The sequence below is a fragment of the Nyctibius grandis genome, chromosome Z (genome assembly GCF_013368605.1).
Source record: "Nyctibius grandis isolate bNycGra1 chromosome Z, bNycGra1.pri, whole genome shotgun sequence".
NCBI lineage: Eukaryota > Metazoa > Chordata > Aves > Nyctibiiformes > Nyctibiidae > Nyctibius > Nyctibius grandis.
This window is the reverse complement of record NC_090695.1, coordinates 38,025,381-38,053,283: the sequence shown is the minus strand read 5'-3', so window position 1 is coordinate 38,053,283 and position 27,903 is coordinate 38,025,381. Positions and strand designations below refer to the sequence as shown.

At 37.9% G+C, this 27,903-nt stretch overlaps 1 protein-coding gene across 1 annotated transcript in view; it reads left to right on the top strand.

The window, feature by feature from the left end:
- BNC2 (basonuclin zinc finger protein 2) overlaps window positions 1–27,903 on the top strand; it is a 239,293-nt gene that overhangs the window by 113,380 nt on the left and 98,010 nt on the right. The window contains exons 3-4 of the mRNA XM_068423510.1: window positions 9,455–9,557; window positions 26,657–26,892. Coding sequence (XP_068279611.1) covers window positions 9,455–9,557; window positions 26,657–26,892 — 339 coding nt within the window. The remainder of the gene's footprint in view (window positions 1–9,454; window positions 9,558–26,656; window positions 26,893–27,903) is intronic.

Sequence of the window (27,903 nt, the reverse complement as noted above, 5' to 3'; positions counted from 1 at the left end):
ACTCCAATGGCTGACAGTGTTGGTTTCATAACGTGAATCTGGTTTTCGTCTCTAAGAACAAATGTCTGCATTTGCTAACATGCTCTCAGGCATGGGAAAACTCATTCTGAAATCAACCATGTGTTTTTCTTCAAATTTTAAGCAAAGAAGGACTTGTCAGTCTTAATTTTTTCAGTGCAAACAATTTTGCCTTTGATACCTGGAACCTCAGGCTAGTTTTACATGCTATAGAAGTATAGGGTGATATTGTACCTGCAGTCTTTGTAGAATATCCTGTTGGCAGCACTGTGAGTTGAGAGTGTGGAATGAGGATGAACATGACCTACAGAAAGTTCCTGGAAAATAACAAATCTATTCTGGTTTATATTTGTTTTCTCTAGAAAAGTCTAGGTAGCATTCCTAGAAAATGGAAACACAGGTTTCCACTTTTGCAAGTATCTAAGGTAGAATTAAAGAGTGAGTCCTAACTTAAACGCAACATTACAAATGACATTTTATTATTTTTCCTTCTTTTCTTATTCCCCATTCATTTACCAACTGTTTCTCAATAAGAGTTGAAAATGGTTTTCTAAAATGCTTAAGGGCTAGGTTGTCCTTACTCCAGGAAAAGCTGTTTTATTCTGTTAACAGCTTTCCCTCTTGTTAGCATCCTTCCCTTCATATTGTATTAGTAACTGTTGTCTTGAATGCCATGGAGAAATATAACAATATTAGTACCTCTCAAACTGTATTACCAAAAATAAATACAAGTAAGAAACAATACTAATATAGTGTGATGTGAAATTGCTAATAAAATACTGCAATGCAGTGAACAACTCAGAAGATATTTGGGTATCTGAATGGGAGAGAGATCAGAAACCTCATTGCATTGCATGGGTGTTTAAGACCATTCAAATGCAAAGTATATTCCCCCTTACTGTTTTTTGTTTTGGGCAATGCATTATTAGGCTATAGGTATTGAAGTTAAAAATGGTCATCTATCAATTAAGGTTATTTTCTCTAGGTGATTCCTGTATTTAAAATTATTCCTTTACCAATGGCGAACTAACCTAAACTTTTATAATTAAAAAAAATCTCTTAAAATTTTTATGCCAACAGAATAAATAGTAATGCTTCATGCTTCTACCTTACGTTCTGTCCTCATGCTTCGCTGTGTTGTGAGAACAGTTCATTAGTCTCATCTCTGTGAATGGTACATAGTATCATTACCCAGTTTTTACAGTTTGGGCAGTTAGAAATTGAGTGGTTAAGTAAGTGACTTAACCAGTGCCTCCCAGTGCATCTGTGGGAGTGGCAGACCAAGGATTAGAATTGAGGCATTCCCTCTCTTTCTGTCTAGTGTTTTGACTGCAGAATTATCCATATAAAAATTGCAGGTAAGTTGAAAAATTGTCATTTTTGTACCAGAAGTACATGATGGAGACAATAGGTCTCTCTGCAGACAGAAGTACTTCTGCATGTATACTCTTCATTCTGTAGAAAGTACGGCAAACACTTCCACCCCAATTTTCCTTCTCTCTTAAAAGTGAAAACAGACTTTGGAAATTAACTTAGGAAAGGTATAATGATTTCTAGCTATCTGCTTTTCCAGTTTTGTTGGAGATTTTTTTCCTCACTTTTTTTGTGAGTTTCTTTGGAAAGGAAAGTTTTCTCTTGAAATGAACTTTACAATCGTCTCGTGCACTGTGATTTTTCTGTAATCCAAACTAGTGAAGATTCAACAATTAAACATTCTGAAGCACAGAGAGATGACTGCAAAGAGGTGGGGGTTGGGACTGGGCCATTCATGTTCTTGAAAAACAAAATTTTCTTTTTTTTTAAATGATTAGTGAAATGTACCCAAGCTCTGACTTTTAGTGATTACCTCATAACATTGTAGGTGCAATTATCTGCCAACAGCTTGTTTTTCTAAGTCTTGTCAAATGTGTGAGTAATTCAATAAGGACACAAGTTTGTGGTCTCAAGTATAAAAGGTTATCCTAAAGCCTAGATCGAAGTTGAACCACTGCAGATTTTTTGTTGCCCCCATCCAAGCTTTGGTGATCTTCTCACTTAGGTAGTGTGGCTGTCTATAAATTACAAGAAATTCCTGTGCTGGTTTTGTCTGGGATAGAGTTCGTTTTCTTCACAGTGGCTGGTATGGTGCCATGTTTTGGATTTGTGCTGAAAACTGTGTTAATAACACACTAATGTTTTTGTTATTGCTGACCAGTGCTTGCACAGTGTCAAGGCCTTCTCTGTTTCTCACATGGCCCCCTCAGCAAGAAGGCTGGGGGTGTACAAGAGGTTGAGAAGGGACACAGCTGAGACAGCTGACCCCAACTGACCAAACGGACATCCCATACCATATGACATCACGCTCAGCATATAAAGCTGCGGGAAGAAGAAGGAAGGGGGAGACGTTTGGACTGGTGGTGTTCATCTTCCCGAGTAACCATTACACATGATGGAGCCCTGCTTTCCTGGGGATGGCTGAACACCTGCCTGCCCATGGGAAGTTGTGAATTAATTCCTTGTTTTGCTTTGCTTGCATGTGTGGCTTTTGCTTTCCCTGTTAAATTGTCCTTATTTCAACCCATGAGTTTTCTCACTTTTACCCTTTTGATTCTCTCCCCCATCCCACAGGGCGGAAGAGTGAGCAAGCGGCTGGGTGGGGTTTAGTTGCCGCTGGGGTTAAACCATGATAATTCCCTATAATACCAAGCTTGCTATAGTGGTCATATTGTGCATTTCCTAAATGTCAGTATGTGATTGATCCTCCTTTTGGTGTTAATTTAAAACAAACTCTGTTGTACTCCTGATTTGCCAGCTGTTAAAAATAGTATAATTTCATTGGGATCTTTTTGCTGTTTACACAGCAGAATTTATGCTGTGGTCTTTTAAAGAAATACTTAATTGGCAAGAGAGAAAAAATTTTACTGGGATTCCTGAAGTAGTAAAGAAAAGAAGTGACAGATTTTCTAAGAGCTGTTTGCAGAGCATATAATATGTGCTCTGAAAAAAGAAAGAAAGAAAAACCTAACCTAAAACTGTAGTATGGTACAATGCTGCACTGAGAAATAGTGTCAATTTATATAGACAGATTGTATCTTCTTCACTTTATAACTAAGAAACAGTAAGAAAAACTTAATGGCAGAGAAGACTTCCCATTAAGAAAATGCTGGAACACTTGCAGGACTTACCTGTTGTCTGCTGCTTCATGTCTTTTTTTGTCATGAGCCAACATACAGCAACAGAAATGTGGATCTCTGTGTTTCTCATCAACCTCTTCCTCATTAACTTTGATTCTTTTGATGTGCCATCATGTCTCAAGACCAACTACGCTATGACCTCAAATTATTCTCCTAATGACAATTTTATTTACTTTCAATAAAATGTTAGTTCAAAATTAGGTATTGGGTATTTATAATATAGAATTAAGACTGTTTGACAGTGGAAAGAAAAGATTGTATGTAACATATTGGGTTTGGGTTTTTCTTAAAGCTGAGAGATAAGCTGCTAAAAGTGCTTTTTGCTTTTCAATACTTCCCATCATTTCACCCAAATACTTCATTTATTGACATACATCACCAGAACTTTTTATTGTTTTTAAAATCATGAACAAGATCATTTATTCTGTCAATTAAATACGGAAAGTTCTTGCCCTTATTACTAAAATACATAGAACTTGTGTATTATCACATTATGCAAAATCTAAATTTTAAGTATACATATGTGTATATGTGCATGCTTAAAAACCCTGGCATCCTTGCTAACTAATACATATGTGCAGAGTGCATACTTACGCAGAATCTTACTGATTTTAATGCAGCTGTAAGGAATTACACTTATGCACCAGTTTTCTGGTCTGAAGTATCACTAAAATGATTTCACAAACTCTGTACCAAATAATCCTCAAGCCTCATGCTCCTGTGATTTGTAACAGGGGATTTAGGTTGTGTGAGCTCTGTGGGATATATGTATGGTAGATGCTTTACACAGGTAGATGGAACTTCCGTGCAAAGAGAGAGAATAGTTGATTCTATTACGTATTCAGGTGCACAGTGATCCCTTATATCATAGATGACTTGATAGGAGACATTTTTTAAATATCTTTTTGTACATGAGAAAGATGAGGCAAGAACATTAAGAGCAAGGCTCTGTTAACACTGCCCACTGAACATGTAGTATGTTGCCCACTGAACTGTGTCCACTGTTAACACTGCCCACTGAACATGTAGAATGTAGCTGAGACTTCAATAAGACCCTGTTTAACCTCACAGGACTCTTGGAGCCTCGTCACAAGCTACATCAAGAATTTTTGTTAGATTTACTATTAAAATTCAGGATAAAGGAAGTTGCAAAACTTAGCTGTCTCTCCAAAATGTTGCATCATTTTAAACTGCCTCCATCTTTTGTGGTCACCTGTAAGCACACCAGAGGAGAAGTCATATCTCTTTTTTACACATTCTCCTCCTTCTCCCATACTCTGATCCCTTTTGTGATAGGTTATTGCTTCTTATCTCTTGGACGCTTTGCAAAACAGCCAGACAGATTGATTTTCCATTACTGCTATAGGCTGTTCCTATTAATATGTGGATAATATTTACTTGTTAGATATAATTAAATCACCCAAACTGTGTTAAATGAATATCCTTGGTCTTGGGGAAAGCCACAGAAGTCAGGTCCAACATCTTTTAATGTTAGCCGTACAAACTTATGCATAGGTGTACTAGACCACATGCTTTAATACTAGGCAAATTTCCCTTCTTTCTGCTTTACACTCTACAGGAAGAAGATTTCAAAGAGAGCAGCAAGATGTTTCTGAATCACAGAATCACAGAATCACAGAATGTTAGAGATTGGAAGGGACCTCGAAAGATCATCTAGTCCAATCCCCCTGCCGGAGCAGGATTACCTAGATCATGTCACACAGGAACGCGTCCAGGCGGGTTTTGAATGTCTCCAGAGAAGGAGACTCCACAACCTCTCTGGGCAGCCTGTTCTGGTGTTCAGTTACCCCCACTGTAAAGAAGTTTTTCCTCATATTTATGTGGAACCTCCTGTGTTCCAACTTGCACCCATTGCCCCTTGTCCTGTCAATGGATGTCACTGAGAAGAGCCTGGCTCCATCCTCATGACACTTGCCCTTTACATATTTATAAACATTAATGAGGTCACCCCTCAGTCTCCTCTTCTCCAAGCTAAAGAGACCCAGCTCCCTCAGCCTCTCCTCATAAGGGAGATGTTCCACTCCCTTAATCATCTTTGTGGCTCTACGCTGGACTCTCTCTAGCAGTTCCATGTCCTTCTTGAACTGAGGGGCCCAGAACTGGACACAATATTCCAGATGCGGCCTCACCAGGGCAGAGTAGAGGGGGAGGAGAGCCTCTCTTGACCTGCTAACCACATCCCTTCTTATACACCCCAGGATGCCATTGGCCTTCTTGGCCACAAGGGCAATGCTTCAGTGTCAATTATAAAACCGTTAATTTCTTCTTGTATATGTGTATTTTGTTTTTAAACCTTAATAGCATTGCTTTAGGATTTAAGGAATCAGTTGTGTAAACTATTTAAAATTATTCTACTGAAATCTAGCCCATTTCCTCCACAGGTCCTCAAAGGCCACTGTAATTTTGGTAGAAACGCAAGGAGCATTATGTTAGGAACTCAGTGGAAGAGATGTATAAAAATGCCTGAGAACTCCTGTTAGTTGCAGACCATTGACGTGGTAGAACATGATAGCACTTTTCAAGAAGCTGTAGAAAGTCATGCATTGTTGCTTACTTAAGGGCCTTAACCTGCAAGTTGTCATCTAAATACACAGTTGCCTGTCCGCTGGTACAGAGGGAGCCTGTGTCTGCTGGTTTTACTGTTCCTCTCACTGTGCAAGGTCATTGGTTTCCCTTCCTTTCCTTCTGTTTTCTTTCTGTCTTTCCTGGAGAATTTTATAAGGAAAACCTTAGTCAGGAAAAATTTGTGTTTCTTTCCCTGCTAAATAGTGTAATACACAAAGTCCTATTACGTAAACTTTTTAGCAATATGTTGTAAAGGCAGAATTACAGTGCATGAGTTCTGGAATGCCTAGCAGTACTCTGTCAGAAGCATTTTCTGGCAAATTCTTAGCATTGCTACATGCTTGTTTTTTTATACCTACTTTTTAACAGGTTTGAACAATGGCTGCAACGTTATATCTGCAAACTCACCCAGGATCTTTTTATTATCCCTACTCCCTATCCCACTCCTTTCAAATTAAGCAGTAACAGGTACCCAACCATAGTTACACCAATCCACGCTGCTACCTACAAGCACACCAGCTACTGTACTTTTATCCTCTCTGTACCTTAAAATCCTGCCACTGGGGAATGGAGGGGCTGCATTAAAGCTTTGGATTCTTAGGTGAATCTATGCCACGTTCATCTCCCACTGCTGTTCTGGGTCATCCCTGAGCCTGATGCACAAACTGTCAGTGACTAGTATGCCTAAGTTAAATGCTGTTGAAAACCGGTAGAGAGATACTGTTAATAATTCAGATGCATATCCTTGCAAGGCTCAGTACATATCTTGGTTGAATTGTGAAGGTCTTTAAAGACAATGCTTTCTTTCGTGTTAATGAAAGTTAATGTTCCATCTGTGTGCGTAAGAACAAACGCTGTTCCTGGCATCTTGACTCTTCTCTCCACCAAGTTATGCTGGTTTCATGTTGGATATTGTAGTGATCTGAGGTAGTTACAATGATTCTGGATTAACCGAGCAAAGCGAAAAACTAATATTTCAAAGGTTAAATTCTGCTTGAGATTTTCAATAGCCTCTATCACTATAGAGTGCCTCACAATTTATGTTGTGTTTACGCTGACAACAACACTCTACTATCATTGTGTCTGGTTATTGTTTAGGGAATATAGGGATCAGGCTAACAAAGTAATTTGCCCAAGATCATGACAGAATGTGAACTGGAATATGAGTTTTTCCAGTCCCAAATGACCCTCTTGCAGCTTGAGGGGTTATCCTCGTCACTCAGAAGTGATGCATGGGTTTCTCAATGATAAGATGGGAAACTACTGAAACCAGATTATAACCTGGCATGAACATATCTGAAAAGTTTGCATGAATTTTTTGGGGGGTATGTATAAAAGATGGAAATCTTACTAATTAATCTCCTTCAACACTTTCCACCATCAAGGCTCTCTTTAACTCAGGGAAGAGGAAAAGAAACATGAAAACTCTAAATTTTCTTTGCCCCATCTTATAATTTATAAAGGCTAAATGGATCATTTCTGAATGTATGTAATAAAACTCACTCTTAGGCTGAAACATTGTATTTCAGATTCAAGCTGAATCCAATTTTTACAGACAACCTCTTAACCTCTAGGCCAAAAATAGGTAGGGTTGTAATGGAAATGCTGATGAGCCTTAATAAAGCAACTCTACCAAATGACATAGTTTCATTTAGTATGTGTACATACACTGTATTACTCCTATTATACATGCTGTAAGTGACACATGAACAAAACAACATCACATACAGCAAATGTGTGTCAAATTGGTGCAGAGATTTAAAAAAGGTGGTGAGCGAGAGAAAACCTTTTATGGTAAAATAATACGATTTTGTAAGCCCTTCTTCTTGCAGTACAATTAATTACTGAGTTCATTAATTAATGAACATATTAGAGAAAGAACACCATTACTGACCAGTGGAGACCTGATATATTACTGAGTCAATAAACTATTGAACATGAAACAGGACCGTTCAGGAGAATTTTTTTCTCATAACCCACAAACACATATATTATTCTTGCATGGTCAGCACTTCTTTGGTACCCTTATATTTCATATTACTAATTCTTTTAATCATGCATGCATACAGCAGTGTTTTATAACCTAGCTAATGAGTAATTGGACAGGTGACATTGGGACTGAGGCCCTGAAGTGTCAGCCATAATAAAGCAGCGTATTTTTTTTCCCCACTAGGTTTTTGAGAGTAAAAGATAGTAAAACAGCAAATAGGATAGGAGGGAGAAAGGAATCTTGTACCAGAAATTTGTCAGAGAAATACAGATTTTAAGTGGATACATGAGCTATAAATGGCTTTAAATTGCTCTCTGATGCCGATAAATAGCTAAAGAGATAAAACAATTAAAATAGCTCTGAACCTTTTTCATTGTCAGCAACCAAGGAATTTAGCTTGGCCAAGCTAAAGCTGAATGTAATTTTCTTTAAGTCAGTATAGTTAAGGTAGTTCTATTTTGGTATGGAAAGTGTGTAGGGGGGGTGTTAATTGTTTGCAATAGGCAAGAGCCTTCATAATGCTTCAATATCTCAGTGGCCATAGGTACCAAGCACCCTTCCCCCACCTTAGCCCCCAAGTGATCATTGATTGCACCTAAATCTATAGAGATATCTTTTCCTGGCAGCTCTGGTAGTTACAGTAGATTGTTAATCTGTGAATGACCAGAGTAAGCCTCTCAGTCTCAGAAATCTCCATGCAAATTACATCTAAATACATGCCATAAATTTATTAGTAGCAGTTTCAAGTGCATAGGTCATCATCTACACTATTTAAAAACATATGTCTCTTACACGTTAAAAAGAGTCTCATTCAATTTATATTCACTTTTCTATGGACGTAGCTAGCCCCTGTCAAAGTAAACCTGTATAATTTTTGAAATAATTTTAAAAAGGGAGATGAGATATTAATAAGGTGTATTAGTTAAGCAAATTTTAGATCTCTGCCTGGAACTGGAGTTTTAGCATTGCTGCTTTGAAATAGTTTCATCTTTTGCAAAACAGAGAAATACATGTTTGACAAACAGGGAGTGCTAAGAGGTAAAGGGCTATGCCTAGATATTGGAGAAAGGGATAGATAAGGGAAAGTTACAGGATGCTTTTTGAACCGGTCCTGTTCTTGTACCTTGATCATTTTATCCTATTTTGGGAAATCATCAATTCCATTACTCCTTTCTGTAGTGGAGTTATATCTTATGTGAACCCCAAAAAGGAGAATTGAGAATAACCTTTGGATACCATGGGGGAAGGGGAAAGAGATCTGTAGTTTTCCTTTTTAATCAAGCTGATATGCTGTTATGGTAAGACATCACTTGTAACATTTTTCCTTCAGGCAGTTGATGAAAAACCAGGAAATTTGTGGAACACCTACAGAATCCTCATCCTACCACTTTTTTTTTTTTTTTCATAAAGGAAATAGAGCAATTCTTTTAAAGACTTTAGGAATGTATTCATCTCCACGGGACAACAGGCTATGTTATTATTGAATAAGCATTTTTGTTGTCACTGCTCAGGGATACTGATTTATGTTTTTGAAAGAAAATTAATCTCTACTTAAAAGAATGAGCAGTGCTTTGAATGTTAGAAGGCTGGTTTTTGCTCTACAGTTAATACCCTTCTAGCCCTCACAACAAATTTCTACAAGAAGGAAGAAAGATGTTAATATGTGTTTTCTGTTTCTTTTTTCCAGGCCATCCGCTGTACACTGGTAAATTGCACATGTGAATGTTTTCAGCCAGGGAAGATTAACCTGAGAACCTGTGATCAGTGTAAACATGGCTGGGTGGCACATGGTAAGAAATGCCTGTTCCGGGCTTGTCTTCTCTATTCTGTCCATCTTTCCCAGTATATTTACATACTAAGAGCTGGAGTGATATAGACAGCAGTGATATCTATTTGTCTATATATGCCTGTGTGTGCACTCTGAGTTTGTGCATGTGTATACATGCACGTGCCTTTTTTACAGCAATTGCTAGGATGAAAAAGTGAGGGTCTGTTATTCTGGCAATAGCTTCAAGTGCCGCTGAAGTTCAACAGCTTGTATACAGCTCAAAAGAATATTCTAGACTCTAGGAAATAATGTAGAAAGGCAAGAAATTTATAATATGGTTGCACAGCAGAGTTTGTATTGCAAAGAAGCATCAGCCAATAAGTCACTGAGCTAATGGAAATTCAAACATACCAATGTCAAACTTTCAGAGCTTGGATGTCAGAATGAAATGAATGTATCCTATATGGTTCAACAAAAGTGTGCATATGTGATCTGTGAGTTGAACCTCTCTTCCCATGTTTAAGTAGCTAAAGAAAGAAAGGAGGGATTAGAATGCCCAGATCCTATATAAAGGCATCAAAATACACTTATAGACCTTCCATTTTATTTATCCTTTACTATTTTGTATGTTTGGTGTTTTTCTTTTTTCTTTGCAGTCTTGATTAAGCTATGCATGAGAGAGAAAGAGAGAGCTGTATACACAATTAGAAGGCAAATGAGAAGGATACCTAAAGTGGTTTAAAGAAAAAAAAGGGGGGGGTAGATTGCTACGTTTGCAGAAGAAATTAGTGTTGGATATTTCTTCTCATGGTCTAGGCTATTGGCACCTAAGCAAGCACAGTCTTAATTCTGCACTTCTGCCAGAAATTCAGTGGGTTATATTCTATAAATTTTATTTTATTTTGATGAGACCTGGGGTGGAAGCTTAGTACTTCCCTCCTAAGATGCACTTGATCTCTATTTATTTAGTTCATGTCTATGTGTATTTGTGCCTGAGTACGCTGACATATGGCAAGTGTGAATTCGCAACAAATTCAACAGCACAGACTGCCAGAGAAGTTTTTAAAACATTCACATAGATGGAAAGGAAAGCAGGAATGAAGGTACCATGCAGTCCTGTGTCACTGCATAGTAATATATACAGCCTTCCTAGAAATACCTTACCACCACCAAACTGGTAACTGGTTGCAGATTTATTGTATACCAGATTCTCTAGGGACACAGCTTGTTTTTGCTCCTCTTAATTCCCAGAAAGATACCTTCAGTCACAGTATAATCAGACTCACATTTCTTGGAAGGATCGCTAAACGTCGCTAAATTTGAATAGTTCAGGCATGCTTCAGGCTTTGTGTTGAATCAGCATCTGAGATTTTGCTGATCCACAGATAGGGAAGACTTGTCTAGCTATTTTCCAGGGTGTCCTTCTGTTAAGCAATAGAAATTAGGAGTCTAGCACTTAGATTCTGGCATATGGGCATCCCACATTTTCTTTTTAACCAATACATCTTAGAAGAGTGTGATCAGGTTTTCCTGATACATTCTTCTCTGTGAGGTGGTTGAATTCAAAATCAGAATATATGACAATAATCTGAGATTGCCACAGTTTGTAGAATAGAAATGTCCCTGCTTTACTAATCCAGAAAGTTGAAAGGTGAATGTGATGATTAGGGATACACCACCTGCTCCCATACCAGAGTGCTTAACATTCCAAATAGAAAACTTAATACAGCTATATATTATTAGAAAGTGTTTGTTTTACTACTGCTCCAAGCGAAGAATGCTCTGATTTATTTTTTTTTAGTACACTTTGTGTACATTCATCTGGAGTATTTACATTTTATGGCAGAGCGAGACAAGTCAGATGTATGTTTCGTATACATACTCAAAGCACAGGCTTATAAATTACTTCCTGGAGACTGTGATGCATCTGCTTCAGTTCTTGATTTCAGCTGTTTTCCAGGATTTTGAGGGCAACATTCAAGAGACTGATCAATGCACTGCACCATAGCACCTGGATTTCAAAATGACTGAATCAGGTTGCTGTGCAGAAGTGATTTTCTTGAAAGCGTTAGGATGTTACTTTCAGTAGTTGTTCCTTGAATGCAAATAGTATTTCCTGCTGCTTTAATTAAAGGGTTTCCTTCTGATTTTTATTAATGAATTTCAACGCAGCTCCTTGACACATGATGTAGTGCTTTACTGAATGTAATTATCAAAGAATAGGTGTTTCCAACAGGAAGTACCGTGTTTATTCAGTTCTGATAACATAGAATCATAATTAACTGAATAGATCAAAAATAGCTTAGAACTGCAGTCTTCTCATGCTGTACTTGATTAATCTGTGTAGAGTTGATTCATGTTAATAACTGCCATTTGAAATGTTGGCATTCTTGGAGTGAGGAGGAACAGGCATAGAGCCACCACAGTATTATTGCACTTAGCAACTGCTGGCCTGTTTTTTTTTCCTGCTTCATTTGTGTTTCTCATGTTTTTCCTTGCTCACCTAAAATGAGCTGCGCGCATCTTGAAAGGAAAGGTTTCCTACAAGTTCAATTTCTTCTGCCTGGAGTTCCCAAAAGTAGGATTGTCAATATATGAAGAGATTCATCAGAGAAGTTATTTTGTGGCAAGATAAATGCTTCTGTTGGCAAAAGTTCAGCTTATCGAGTTTTGACCCTGCACCCCTGTGCTGCAGCGGTAATCCTACCATCAGTATTTTTAAGGCTGAAGCCAAAAGCTGTGTAGAGCATAGCAGCATTCTCTAGTACTGCTGTGCATAATGCAGAATGGGTTATTGCTGGTATGAATCTCTGGATATTTTAAGGGATTTGGATAACTAGACTGTTTTATTTTTTTTTCAGCAACCTGGCTTTTGTATTGTCAGCTTGGGTGGGGATTTATTTTCTAAAACAAAAAATAAATGCTTTAAATTGAATAAGCCATTTCCTAGGCCTCAAGCAGGCAAACAGATAACAGTTAGATGTTTTTCCTTCTATTTTTTTTTAATGGTTAAGATGCTTTGTATTGTCCATATGGTGAAAAATAAAATCTTATTAAAATCCTAATAGTCAATATTTTTTAAGCAAAATTTATTTTAACTCAAGCCATTGCTATTTTGTGGCTTTTAAATAATGTAGGCGTAAGATGACTACAAAAAATTAAGGCTTTCTTGAGTGCTTGAATTGGTTTCTTCTCCTACTACTACTTTTGTTATATTAAAAGTAACTATGAAGATATTCATGACATTTTACTAGCTTTAGCACAAAAATCACTTGCTCGAACTTTATTGGAAATAATGAAAAAAGCTCACTTTATTTGCCACTCACTTCACCTAGCAGAAGTATCTTAGCCTATGAGGAAAGAAATTAAGCAAGTCTGCAGTAAAAAGATGTTGATTTCATTGACGTTGCCTTTTGCCTTGTATGCTTGTCATTGATGTCAAAATAACAACTACCATACTGCTAGCAGAAATACTCTCATTATACCTAGTCCAACAGATCAAAAGACCCAATGCAGTATCAATGGGAAATGCAGTTTACCCTCTTTCATAACTGTTTTGCTCGAAAAAGGTGTCCCAAGGTGACATATGTCATAGTGGACAAAAGCTATTGTTTATGACATTCATTCTGTTTATTTCAGTGTCAGTATGTCAGACTTGGCAGTGTTTTAAAAACCCACAGTATCATAATATTATTAAGTTTGTCTAAAATCATTGTCACCTTGTTTCAAAGAGAGTCAGAAAATTAGAAATACTAGTTTTCTGTCTTGCCCTCAAACTGATGACTGGTAAAACTTAGACAGCTGCAGCATGTTTTTCAGATGTTTTTGGTATACTGTGCATTCTTCAACAAGCTGAATTTCACACTGTTCAATCTACTCTAGGAAATGAAGTATCCTGTGAATACTTCTGGTGTCTTCCTTCCTTTTTTTTTTTTTCTCAGAGAAAGATGATCCTTAGTTCTCTAGTGATCTTTGATGTCTTTTCATCTGCATCATGCCAATCAGCACAGCTCAGGGCCAGACTATCTATTCAAGTAGGCTTTAGTACCTCTCTGAGGTATGATGAGGCCACATACGGCCCCATCTCCAGTCCAAGACTTGGACGGGCTTTTTCTTTGGTAACTTTGAGATTAAGTGCCTTCGGTTTTCATGAAAATGACATGAACTAGTAGATTTTGGTACACAGGGCAAATCCATTACTCTTTTTCAGTTTAAAAGCCGCCATCCAGTGAATACTCATGCTCAGAGGCTTGCCATGTGGGTTACACTTTCACCTTATGAAGGAAGTTTGCTGCTGCCAGTATTTATATAATGCATGTACTAGCTTGCTGAAAATGAGACTAACAATGAAAACAACAACCTCTACTAGAAAATGGAGAATGTTCTGTCATAAAGTCAGATGCATGACATGACTGTGACTTCTTCATTCAGAATGATTGAGTTTTCTGAATTTCTACATGGTAGTTCATGAAATTGTCGGGTAAAAGAAACATGAAGTAAGAACAAAAGAGAGGAAGGACAGGTGTAAATAAATAAATAAATAAATAAATAAGAATGCTGTGGAAACTTTAGAAATTGCATCTCTCCCTTACTCTGAAGTTGCTGAAAGGACTTGATCCAAGAACACGATTTAGATTTTAAATGTGAGCTGCATGGGAATGAGGCGGGAAGGAAGATGAGTGCTATGTTGAAATAAAAATCAGCAGGGTTTCTATATTTGTCTCAGTCCAAAGAAGTTAAGTGAAAGAAATCAAGGTTTGCAAAGTCAAAGATCATCTATAACAAAATAAAACAAAAGAAAATCACGTTACAGATCTTAGAGTCTCTCTAAAAGCTGGCAGAACTGCTATGATGTTCTTTACTTCAAAATTGAGATAGTAGAGAATAAATACTAAAAAAGGAAAGGGAAAATGTAATTCTATTGTTATAGTTTACTGGTAAAATAATTGGGTTATTTTTGTGTTGTTCCATAGGATATAAAAAATAATCACACTTTTAGCATACCAAACATGCTTGTTTCCTTCTGCTCAGTGTATTTAATTCTTTAAAATGCTTTAAAATTACTTGACAACTTCATAGATTTCTTTTCTTTTTGTTACATATTTTTCAGCGAAGTAATTATCTACAATTCATTGATAACAAAATCTAGCACTTCATGACTTTTAAAGTAGAACTATTTTAGATCTAGACTGGCTTTTCCTGTCTTTTACTGACAAAATCGTTTTAATCCATCTGTTATAACTTCCTTTTGACCCTTGAAGGCTGAGGCATATTTTTCATTACTCAGTTGCTTCCAGGAATCTTACCTGATTAACATTCATTACTGGTAAATACTTTTTTAACCCCCCCTTCTGCCTATGCCATCCCTTTTTGCTTCCCTTCAGCAGTAATTCCCAAAGTGGCCAATGCAGCACAGAGAAAATGCACTCTGTTATCTTGTGGGTACTCTGACCCAGTATCTGGTTTTAAAGCCTGCCACATTGGTAGGAATGATGTGATGTAGTGTTTGCTTTCGGTTACTCTGAGATCACCCTTAATGCAAGTCAAGATGAGGTAAAAGCAAATGAGCATATCCAAGTATTAGGGCATCCAAAACAAATAATATTGTTTCAAAGGTTTGTAAGACACAAGTGACAGAAATGAAATAATGCTTAGTTGCCCCAAGATCAAATAAAAAGCCTTCCTTTTCCATCCTTGTATTCAGCTGATACTTACATAACCATATGGTCAAGGGTTTAGTCCTCAGGCAAATTTGACATCCTCGGGTGTCAATTTCCCTGGGGGTAAACCACAAGCTTTAACTTACATATGTTCACCCTCACACATCCTTGGATTTCCCTGGGGGTCCATTCAAATTGCAATCTTTTTTCTTTTCTTTCCTGCCACTCCCAGGACATCTTAACGTAGTCAGGAGGAGGTTAGATCTTTCTCCTTCTCCCCAGCTTTATGGGCTCACAGCCCTGGGTTTGAATATGCCAGTGTCCCTTGGACATGGTCAGGTGAGATTATGCCTGGCCAGACATTAAGCAGTCAGCTAAGGACTACTCCAGTGCCTGGTAAGCCCTAAATGGACCATGACCCATTCTGAAGTGCAGTACCCTTTTCTGCTGGGTTGGGCTATATTCACATCTCAAGGTGAAGGCCTTTCTCAATGTGAACATTTTATTGTCCGAAAAACTTTTAATTTACTAATCACACTTTGTACTCTCACAGAACTGGCATTAATACCATCAGATACTCATTAGGAACTCTGAAATACATCTAAGGCCACTTTTATAGCTGTGATCTCCCTTGACTAGCTATAAAATTCCCAGACTAAAGGTCTTTCAAAAGTGCAAGATATTGTTGTTTGGTGCCCGTCTTTATCGAATTTACATGTTACAGAGAAGGCTTCATCCCATTTTAGTACACACAATACTACAGGAAAAAATGCTAGGAGATGTCTTGGAAAACGATGTCTTACCCTCTCTTCTTAATGAAGGAATCCAGTAAGGAAAAACATAGACTTGCTATGTGGAAGATGGAGCAAAGGCAATAAAAACAACGATTTTTTAATTAGCACTTGGTATTCCTGTTTCCAGACATAGTAGAGGCTGCTTTTTGGAAAGGTAGTCAGTGAAACCCTTGATCTTGCCCCCTAGGGTGTGGTGATAGGAAGTTCATTACATGGCACAGCTTCAGATAGAAGCAGAAGAGTGTCTGGTGCTCACTGCTTGATTCCCAGATGAGCAGGATAAATTCTGTGGGACCTGAGAGCGAAAATTGTCAGCAGATATGTGGGGCAGCAGTGGTGGACTTCTGCAACTTGCATCCACAATTCTCCGGGATGTTTAGGAGACAGTACCTGCTTACTTGTCTTTTTTAACACCTATGCTGCTGCACATGAATTGCTGTGATGTGCTAACCACTTTATCATTTTATTACACTTTATTACATCATAAATTTTTATATCTTCTTAACGATCCTACAAGAAGCCTAATTGTTTATAGGAACATCTTAATTAACTAGAGTTCACTAGGTTAAGCAGAACACAAATTGAAAGAGCTCTAAATGAAACAAACCCAACCACTCCATTCCATATAGCCTCATAAGGTTAAAATGGGATTTGACTGCAAGAATAAAAAATTCATACTGCTTTCAGATGCTACAAAGTAACAATAATACCATGGGTAACTTTACCTCAGCTTTCTGTTTTGCAAATGTGAAATTCAATGAAAAAAACATATTTTTTTTTTACCTACTAGGAAGAATTTCAATTTGAGCTGTAGCATTATGAAGAAACTTGCCCCAGATTAATTTAGCAGACAATAGTGTTACTTTATTATCCCGTTTCCATCTGAATTTTAGAAATAGAAAAGATAATACAAGAAATGTATACCATGAGTCTCAAAGACTTTTCTAATTATATTCTAATTGATTACAGTCAATTTTTCTGAAGTATATTTACCAGGAGCTTTTTGAAATGGTCACAGTACATGAATTGGGGTGGGAAAGATTGATATTTATGAATGGTAGAACTTGCTGTATGAACCAGTCTTCCCAGGGTCTGAACATCTTCAGCTGTCAGCAACTTTAGGACAGCAGGTTTTCCTGGGAAAACTGAGGTGGTTTAGCACATGTGGGAAAGCATTTAATAGGCTTGAACTGGAGTTACACCCTGGACTGAAACACCACCATGGTCTTGGCTTGCCTTTGTGAAATGCCTCTACAACACAGTACCCCATCCAAACAGAATGATGTTAACAGGTGGGCAATGCCTGTTGCATTTTCATTACAGTTTTCCAGGCTGCCTAAAAGATGGAATAGCTTGCCTGGAGAAGTGGTGGAATTTCCCCCCCTGTAAATATCAAAGACTCAGCTTGACAGGACCAGAGATAACCTAATATGAGGCCCTGTTTTCAATAGGAGGCTGCACCAGACATCTGCAGAAATCCCTTCTAACCTAGACTTCCTGTGAATCTGTGAATCACAGTTAATGGAATTTGAGGTGCACTTGGATTAAGATGGAAATCCTCCAAATCCAGACCACAATCCAGGACTCCCAAATGTACTTCTGTCTCACTGTACGTAGTCTGTCAACCAGATGGTATTAGGACCATTAAGACACATATTAACTGCTATCTCACCATTATTAAGGGAGAGAATATTTTTAAGAAGGTGTTAATGGCTGATAGGAAGGAGGCATTTGGCTTTGGAGACAAGAGATAGGAAAGATGGGAGATGAATGACTAGTCAAGGTAATAGAAAGAGATGTATTAATTTAGTGGCTTCCTTTATAAATTGTAGGTTTCAGCAATGACACTGTCAATCCATATATCAAGGAGCAGCAAAAGGAGAGCTGCCCAACAAAGAGGTCTGAGCCAGGAGTCAAAGTAAACTTCAGCACTGGCCATGCCTGCACCATGAGCACCATTCATTGAGGTCTCATCACAGTAGACAGAACCAGGTACTGGTAGCTGGGTCCGTTGACAACCTCAGGCATGGCAAGGGAATGAGTCAGGTCAAGGGTCTATCCAGGGGCTCCAATCAGGAAAAGGAGGTGGAGCCAGAGACAGGGCTGAAGGATGTAACATGGGTTTGAGGGTCATCTAGAAGACAGGACTACCAACAGGCACATCTACGATGTACCTTAGGTAGAGAATGAAGGTCCAAGCCTGAGCTTTAGTAGGGGTCCTGGACCCATGGTCTGAGAATGCAAGGTGGACATCCCCAGGGAGGCTGGTCAGTGCAATGGAGGCCAGTTGGTGCACTCAGGGCCGTGACACCATGGACTGATCAATAGTTGCTCTCTCTAGCAGAGGTGAGAGATGATACTAACACACACAAAAGCAGCTGTGTTTTGTGACACTCACGTGATTAATCTACATGTACTTCTCCATCAGTGTAGTCATCAATGCTGAAGTCCTCCTTCACATAGGCACAAACACACATGCTGATGGAGAGAACTGCAAGGTCCAAATAGCACAGAAGAGAAGAAGCTCTGTCTCATCTTCGCTACCATGGTCCCCATGGTCAGTTGTCTTCATTCATGCAGTATGCCCCACACAGGAAGTGTCTAGTAGCCCAGATGTTTTCCTGAGAACTTGGAATGAAGGTCATTTACAGCTTGTTCCTTTGAACACATTAGCTACCAACAAGGAGGAGGGAGAAAAAGTCTACCACTTTATTTATTAATTTAAGGGGTCAGTTCCGAATTAAAAACATGCTCATGAGGTACCACTACACAGTTAGGTCTAACCTTCATTTTACAGGCAAGAAGTCAGGAGAAAGTGTTTTGGGGTTTTTTTTGTTCTTTTTTTTTTTTTTTTCTGTAATCATGTTTTCCACTATTGAACAAAAAGTTTTTTGTGTAGAAAGAAAACATAAAAGAAAACACCTGTATGGCTTGCAGGAATTGGCCAGGGAGGCTGTTTTCCTAACAGGCCAAAAGCCACCAGCACAGAGCCCCTTTAAAAAAAGAGTCAGGATTTTTTTTCCCCTTATCTCATGTGAGCATTGGCAGAAACTCTGACAAGCAGTTCTTCATATTTTATTATGTTCTTGCCTGGCAGAATCTCTGTCAGGCAAAAACCTTGTCAGCGGAAAACCTGTCGTAGGATCAGAGGAGACAAAAACAGGTGTCACAGAGGCAGTCAAAACTGAAGGAAAAAAAAAGATTAGGCTAAAGAGAGAAAGGCAGACAATTACATTAATGCCACTGCTTTTATCTTATAGATGTGTGTTATTATCTCGCGGTGCTGAGTGCGCAATTGCCTCAAAGAAAAGTAGACAGGAGACAAGGGGAAACTTGATAGTTATTAACTGAAGAGGCAGTGTGTCAAAGCTGGATGGGGTTCAAAGTTTTGCAAAGGGATAAAAAAAACTACAGACAGCAAGCAACGTCTGTGAACAAACTGTGGTTCTGCTTTCGGCTACATAAACCTAGTAGCAATCTAAATGTTTCATCTTGGAATCAGATCACAGACAGAAAAATTAATGAAATTTTTCATTCAGGCTTTTTTAAATAACATTTATTTTGTGTACATGCAACTGAAGCACTGTGGTTTTTTTTTTATCTGTTATAAAAATGTTGTTAGAGCATCAGGCATGGTGAGGCATGAAGACATTTATCAGTTTAGTTGCTGTGTTATTTGGGTTTGAAACACCTAATATCAACACACGTTTAATTTTAAAATGCTATTAAGAATCCTTTTACTAAGTGTGAACACCTGTACATGCAAACTGTAAATTAGAAGATCACATATGTGTTCCTCTGTCAGAGACTAAATGCGTTTGGCAAATGATTTCCATTATTAGCTTTTAAATACCATAAAAGGTAGAAGGAAAAGTTGGTTTTGCCTGTGGATCAGAATGTGCTTTACTTACTCTCCTTCCATGATCTTTTGAAATCCACGATATCTTAGTGAACATTTTTCTTCTGTCTGGATTAATGCATGAAAGGGATGAAGACAAAAGTGAAATGGAGATCACCAAAGGACACCATGTTGTAGCTGGAATTTATACCCAGACTGATTCAGGATGTTCACCCACCCATATAGGTGTTAATGTCCCGTGCTCTCTGCGCTTGTGCCAGGGGTGAATGGGATAATTTCCTACACCATGAAAATATTTGAGCTATTCAGGAGACACTGGAAAGTTTTCCTGTCCTTAGTTACCTTCTAAGCACGATATTTTTGAGGAGCAATTTTTTCCACCAACAGAATGAACCACGTTACACGATGTTACAGGTGGTATTAAATCTGCATCCTGAGTGCGGCTAGCTCAGACCACCTCTTATGACTGTGGTAGTTTGCCTGTCCCTCCACTATTTTAGCTGTTCATAAGCTATTTTCTGTTCTGGAAAGGATTTGTTACTTCTTTTTCTGTGGTTGATGGAAAAGAAAAAAAACTTGAACTCTGAAAAATGTGAAGCTGTTCATGTTTGCTACTAAAATCAACAGCAAACTACAGTGCTCCACATTGCCATTAATAATACTGTATCTGTTTTACCATACTAGACACGCTGTTGTTGCAACAGTATTGTGAAATCTTTTTATGTTGGTATTGTATATTTAATCTGTCTGCCAATTTCAGTTTCTCTTGCTGCAGAAAGTGGTGCAGTTATTTAAATAAAAAAAAAAAGTCTGGAAATCTCTCTGTTATTGTCTGGACACAGACTACATAAAATTTAGTTTTCATTTTCCTATTGACCCTTGAACAAATCTAGTAATCTGGAAAGATGATGTTTATGAAGTTCTGTATTGTCATGTGTATGTGTGTATGCACTCCAACTGCATCCCTCTTTGGTCAGTTAGAGAACTGTCTAGAGAGCATGCAAGAATATCTAGAGTGTGACTATTGCAGAGCCCGAATTTAAAACTGAAATTGAATGAGATCCCTAATGTCCTGTACATTGCAACGTACTGACTGTTCTCTGTGGTCTGCTGAGATACACAGGCAGGCAAATCAGCTGAGAGAAATGGTTTCACTAAACCTTTTCATCCCTCTCTAGGATACCTAAATATTTATCTAGGATCAGGAAATTAGTGAGGTATGTGTATTTACAACTCCAATTGCATTAAAACTAGGATATTTAAAATTCTTTTATATTCAGTAAAGGCAAAATGCGGTGCTTTTATTGTAGCTATTCAAAAAACATTATGAGACCTTTAAAGTACAAAATTCATCACTGCATACTTGTATTTCTTTTGCTTAACAAAAATGGAATCCACTCAGAAGCATGGGTTTTAATTTGGTTGACCTTATCCACTGCATGTTGGGAAGGATGGGAGTGAATTTGCATACATGAGCCTATGAACTGGCCACAGTATAGATGAAATGAAAGATTTTGTCTTTATTTTCTGTCTTTTGGTAAATTGAACAAGTATTTGAGCCTTATTTTAATGTATCTTTTGTACTTATTTCCTTTGAATTACACACGGTCTCAAAACTCCAATAAAATATAAATGGTAAAGCTGATTTTCCCTCCCTATTTTACTACATTTTAAAAAAAACCCAAACAAACAAACCACAAATGGGACATAAAAGTTTGTTCATTGATATGTTACAAATAAGTCCAAAGTTTTTTGCTGGAATTTTGCATAATAAGGATACTGCAGGCTGCAATGTGGAGATTGACTTTTTATCAATTTCAAAGTTCTATTTACAATTCAGGTTATACTGAGCAAAGTCTCTGTAAAATCTGGGGGATTTTGTTTACTATTCAAGAAGGTAAAGGGTGGATAAGCCAACATGGGTAAGTTCAGGCTTGACATTAGGAAGCCTTTCTTTACCGAGAGGATGGTCAAACACTGGAACAGGCTTCCTAGGGAGGTGGGCAATGTCCCATGCCTGTCAGTGTTTAAGAGGCATTTGGACAGTGCTCCTAAGAATATGCTTTAGCTGTTGGTCAGCCCTGAAGTGGTCAGGCATTTGGACTAGGTGATCATTCTAGGTCCCTTCCAACTGAAATAGTTTAAATTATCTAAATGATTATGGTATGTACTTGATAATTCAGAGTTAGGTAAGAAAAACAGTACTGAAAGGTTCCTAATTCCTATACTAATTATCCAATTAGTCATTTTTGGGTATTGAAGGCAATCTTCTGTAATGTCTTCTACTTCTTTATCATCCTTTTTGCCCCCCTTTTTTACTAGCTAAAATTTCTGAAACAAGTACTTGAAATCTAGAATTCACTTTGGAAATATTACTCGGCTGTATGTTGTTATAGTAAAACACAAGGGCCTTTTTCGGCTGTTCCACGAAAAAATTGATTACTCAGCAAGTATGTGATTTTAAGATTAATTAGATCCCTTCTTCCTCTATCAGTGAGGTAAAGAATATCTGACTGTTGGGGCAGTGCTAAGAATTGAATTGGGCTGTTAAAAGGTAGCCTTCTTAGTTTAAGCACCTAGCTGAACCCATTGTAGTCATTTTTTGGAAAAGATTGTGCAGGTTATGACCAAAAAGTCACAGACTTTTCTGGGTGAACTTTTGAGCCCACTGAAAGTGTAAGAAGTATGAGTAATACTCATACGTTGCACTAGGAAGGGACTTCTGATGTGTGGTTTGTGATATTCAGACAGTGATATCTTCTTAATAAGGACACATCTGTTTATGTAATTTTTTGGGTATGATAAAGCTCATTCTTTTATATAGCATGTTTCATCTTGAAGTCTCCTAAGCACTTATGAAATCATACACTGCTGCAGATACTGTTGAATGTATTTGCCTGTGAAACATGGCATTGTTCATTAGCATATAGAAAATGAAACAATAGTTTAGAACAGAAAATGGTGAGGAACGCATTATCCATGTGTAATTAGATGGGCAGTTCAGGACAACAGAATATGCCTACTCTGAGATTTGGCAAGAAGCTAAAGTTAATACTCCTGTCCTTACACAAAAACCAACAATGAGACTTAGGTCCCTTTCTTATCTCTTATTTGAAAAAGTATGTGTCTAACAACACAAATGACCTCTTGAATCCACCTAGAACACTGACATTAGTTCACTAATGATACCAGAGGAGAAATCAGTTAGAAGTACTACAGAAAGGAACTTCACTTTGTCAACGATTTCCTTAGCAATCTCTTTTAAAGAAACAAGATAATTTTTACAAATTACAAATTATAGTGAAAAGTTTCATTCTCCTGCCAAGTGCAAGGCATTTCAATAGTCAATGATCTGTAAGAATTTCAGATACTTACTATACCATTTTTTCTTACATATGTGCAAGTGCATTTCCTTTGTCTTCATGTAGAACTTTTTCCTTTATTTTTTATTTGCCTCTAGCGTGGGGTCTGTCTTTAGTGTGCAAATGTTCTTACACACCCATGCAATAATGTATACTTTGTTGTGTTATAAATTACACATTTCAGTGCATATCCTGACTTGTACTTCAAAAGGATAAAATTCACTGCTTATTAGTTTATTACAGAATGTGCAGAATAAGGCCACAAATCAAAATCGGAGATAATTTCACTGTCACTTGGAATGTTAATCCAACACTGGATTAACTCTTATTTGTGGGAGTGTGTGTTTTGAGAAGTGGGTGTCTATAGGTAATATTGCTTGAAAACAAATGTTGCAGGTAAATGGAATAGTGCAGGATATCTTGTAAAAATTTCTGTCTGCTGGTCAAAGAGTGTGCTTAGTAATTTAAAAGGACCTTTTTTATTTCTTTTTTTCACTTCTATTCGATCTCGGCCTTTCCAAAGCTATCACTCTCAGAGTGATCACATTACATGAAGTGGGTAAATGTCCACAGAGTTCTGCAATCTCATTCTAGCTATTCGTTTTATAACCCACCCGGTGGTCTTTAGATGACTTCTTACAGTCATTCTGACTTAGGCCAAAGTAGAATCATGACCTTAAAATCTTCAGCAAGCCAAGTCTTCTTTAGCTGGAAGAACTTGCTTTTCCTCACTGCAGGCATAGGTGTTGTTACTGTTAAGACAAACAAAACCAAATATTAAGATACATTAGAAATACAGTATGATGCAGTGATTAAAAAGCATTGAGTATTCAGAAAATATCTGCTCAGGTCTTGACTGTGGTCTGAATTTGTGTAAACTTGGAGAAGCCAGTTAACCTCTTTGGACCCTATTCTCATTCTGTAAGACTGAAGGTGGAAAGCTCAAGGTGATCCAGATCTGCTTAATTATTTTGATAGTATAGTAGAAGGTGTTGCATCTATTAACATTAATATTATTTACAGCATTCTTATTGTGAGTAATAGTAGTATTTTTTTAAATATTAATATTTTACTTGATTTTACTCCTTTCAAATGATTGCTCTGCCCCCCAGGTACACATTTATACATACCAGCCCACATACAGCACAGCCTGCACAGTTACAAAATCAATTTTCCAGGCTTTTCTAGCTGCGTACTTTAATGAAACATCTGTTACAGTAGTAGCAAAATAACCACGTTACAAAAATATCATACATAAAGGGGGCAAAAAAAATGTAGGAAAGTATTGGACCTGTTTAAGCTTCAATCAAATTCCGTTCATTAGACCTTGTAAATAAATTAGTCCCACATCATGAAGCCTGTATAGCAGAAGTACTTTGGAAGAAGAGCTTTTGGAAGAAAAATCCCACCCTTCACATTCTGCAGTATAAATGTCCTGTGGAGAGACATAGGACTGCAGTCCCTAGGCTTGCCAATTCTTTATCTTATTTGAATGTTAAATTAATATTTAAAGCTATTTATTCAAAGTTGACTTAACCACTAGAATAGGAAAGATCAGATGAATCAGTTGCAAGAAATGAAGTATGAGGAAACCAGAACCCTTTGACAAAGTATTCCTTGGAGTAAACGTGTTGAATGAAGCCAGCGAGTAAATGATAAGGACTTTTGCGCTCTGGATGTAAGAAAGCAATTTATCAAGAGCACGTGAACTCTCCAGTGACCATAAGCCAAGAAGAAACCAAAGCACATGAGAAGAAGTTCCTATAAAATTATTTTAAATGCTCAGAAAGTTTTGTTTAAAAAAAGCAGCGAGAAGCTTAGGTGCTGCAACACAGTCTATAAAATGGAAAGAAAATTAAATGTAAACATTGGTACTCAGTAATGTGTGTGATGTCATATGCAATTCCATCATATTTAACTTCACAAGGGGATAAGAATTACCTTCATCCTGCAAACCTCCCCTCCTCTTATCTCTAAATTATTCATGTCACAGTGAATTCACACAGAAGGGTAAGACAAACTAGCCAGCTCAAGTAGCAGTGAATTCATGATAGAATTTTTGGTAAATCAGGGGACTAATTTTTAACATGTTTAAAAGACTGAGGTTTAGGGTGTATCTGTTTTCTTTTTTTCCCTAGAGGTTAAGTCTCAAACCTTTAACAGTCCCAATCAATTCTTCAATCTTGGTCATCAGTTAGTCATAAATTTTCTGTAATTCTTTTGAACTTAGGAGTATTGTAGTCTTTGGGGCTCAGTTGAGCACCCTTCTGCTGTAGAAATTAAAGTTAATTGTGACCTTTGGAAACTAGGCCTGTTTCGGCTGCATCTGTGAAAAAGAATCACTCAGTGATGAGTGTTGTCTCTCAGTGGTCCATATTGGGACCAGTACTGTTTAATATCTTCATCAATGGCATAGACAGTGGGATCAAGTGCACCCTCAGCAAATTTGCAGATGACACCAAGCTAAGTGGTATGGTTGACATGCCTGAGGGATCTGGACAAGCTCAAGAAGTGGGCCCATGTGAACCTCATGAGGTTCAACAAGGCCAAGTGCAAGGTCCTGCACCTGCGTCAGGGCAACCCCTGCTATCAATACCAGATGGGGGATGAAGGGATTGAGAGCAGCCCTGCAGAGAAGGACGTGGGGGTACTGGTGGATGAAAAGCTGGACATAAGCTGGCAATGGACGCTCATAGCTCAGAAAGCAAAGCTTATCCTGGGCTGCATCAAAAGAATCGTGACCAGCAGATCAAGGGAGGTGATTTTGCCCCTCTACTCTGCTCTGGTGAGACCCACCTGGAGTACTGCGTCCAACTCTGCAGTCCTAGGCACAGGAAAGACATGGACCTGTTGGAGCGGGTCCAAAGGAGGGCCATGAAAATGGTCAGAGGGATGGAACACAGCTCCTATGAGGACAAGCTGAGAGATCTGGGGTTGTTCAGCCTGGAGAAGAGAAGGCTCTGGGGAGACCTTATTGGAGCCTTTCAATGCTTAAAGGAGGATTATAAGAAAGATGGGGACAGACTTTTTAGGAGGGCACGTAGGGATAGGGCAAGGGGTAAGGGTTTTAAACAAAAAGAGGGTAGATTCAGAGTAGATAGAAGGAAGAAATTTTTTTGCGATGAGGATGGTGAAACACTGGAACAGGTTGCCCAGAGAGGTTGTAGATGAGGCATCCCTGGAAACATTCAAGGTCAGGTTGTACAGGGCTCTGAGCAACATGATCTAGTTGAAGATGTCCCTGCTCATTGCAGGAGGCTTGGACTACATGACCTTTAAAGGTCCCTTCCAACCCAAAGCATTCTTTGAATCTATGAATTTTCCAGGTGATATTTCTCTGGAAAATAAGTGCATCTGCCAAATTTGATGTGTTTAGATAATGCTTTGTGATTATTTTTTCATCTTTCCTTTAGCTCTTCTCTTATACTTAACCTCTTTTCTTTCAGCCTTGGACAAGCTTAGTACTCAGCACCTCTACCACCCAACCCAAGTGGAGATTGTGCAGTCCAACGTTGTGTTTGACATCAGCAGCCTGATGCTCTACGGTACTCAGGCTGTGCCTGTGAGACTGAAGATACTACTTGACCGACTCTTCAGTGTACTGAAGCAAGAGGAGGTGTTGCATATTCTACATGGCTTAGGCTGGACGCTTCGAGACTATGTTCGAGGCTACATCCTTCAGGTAGGAAATAAAGCAAAACATGTTTCCAAATCCAGTTAACTGATTTTTTTTTCTTTTTGTACAGGTGTAGTGACTGTGCACCTAAAGAGGTAGAATGATATGAAGTAAATTTAGTGTGTCATGGTGTTGGCAAAATAAAATGTTCAATTCTACCTAAGCCAAAAAAATGCAGGTTCCTTCGTACCATAGTATTTATTTGTACTTGCTCACGCTTATTGTAGGAAATACCTCAAATGCTGCAAATACTGAGGTTAGGTAGCTGCAAGCCTGATTTGGTCATCAAAGGCAACTAGCAAGTTTTCAATGGCTACTGTTTGACTTAAGAAACTAATATGCAAGTCAGCAGCTCCTTCATCTTTTCTTCCCTTCTTTAGCAAGATATCTAATAAGGGGTAGATGAAATGAGAGTTGTGATCATGGTTGTGTTAGTAAGTATCCTGACAGTATAATGTATAAACAGGAAAATCCAGTTTATAAGGCCATTTTTAAAAGGTAGCTTTAAATAAAGTGTTACATGCTAAGATAAGCAAACAAAACATAAAATAAGTAAAAAAAAATGGACAGGCTTACTTTATGACTATAGTCATGAATATGTATGGTTGCTTATCTGAAGAATTTCATGATCTGTTGGATTCCAAAGTGAATTATTACATTTTATAAGACTATTTCTGATTAAGAATCTAATGCTACATGCTTCTGAGTTCTCTTAATTGCTACTGACTTTGTGGGAGCTCTGCGTCATCTAGAAGTCATCCAATTATTGAAGTGGACACTTCTGAAAAACTTTGAAAATTCTAGTTTCTGGTTTACTTTCTTAGGCAAGGATAGCATGCTTGGCACTATACAGAAAGTGTGAGAATCTTTATTCCTGCTCTGAGGAATTCTGACTGTATTTTTTAATTCCTCTTAAATTTTCTGTTCTTCTACGTGAAGGAAGTAAATTAGCCTTATGTAATTCAATAGAAACCTTCATATTCTGTGTTCTTAAATATTTTCTTAAATGCTCTATAC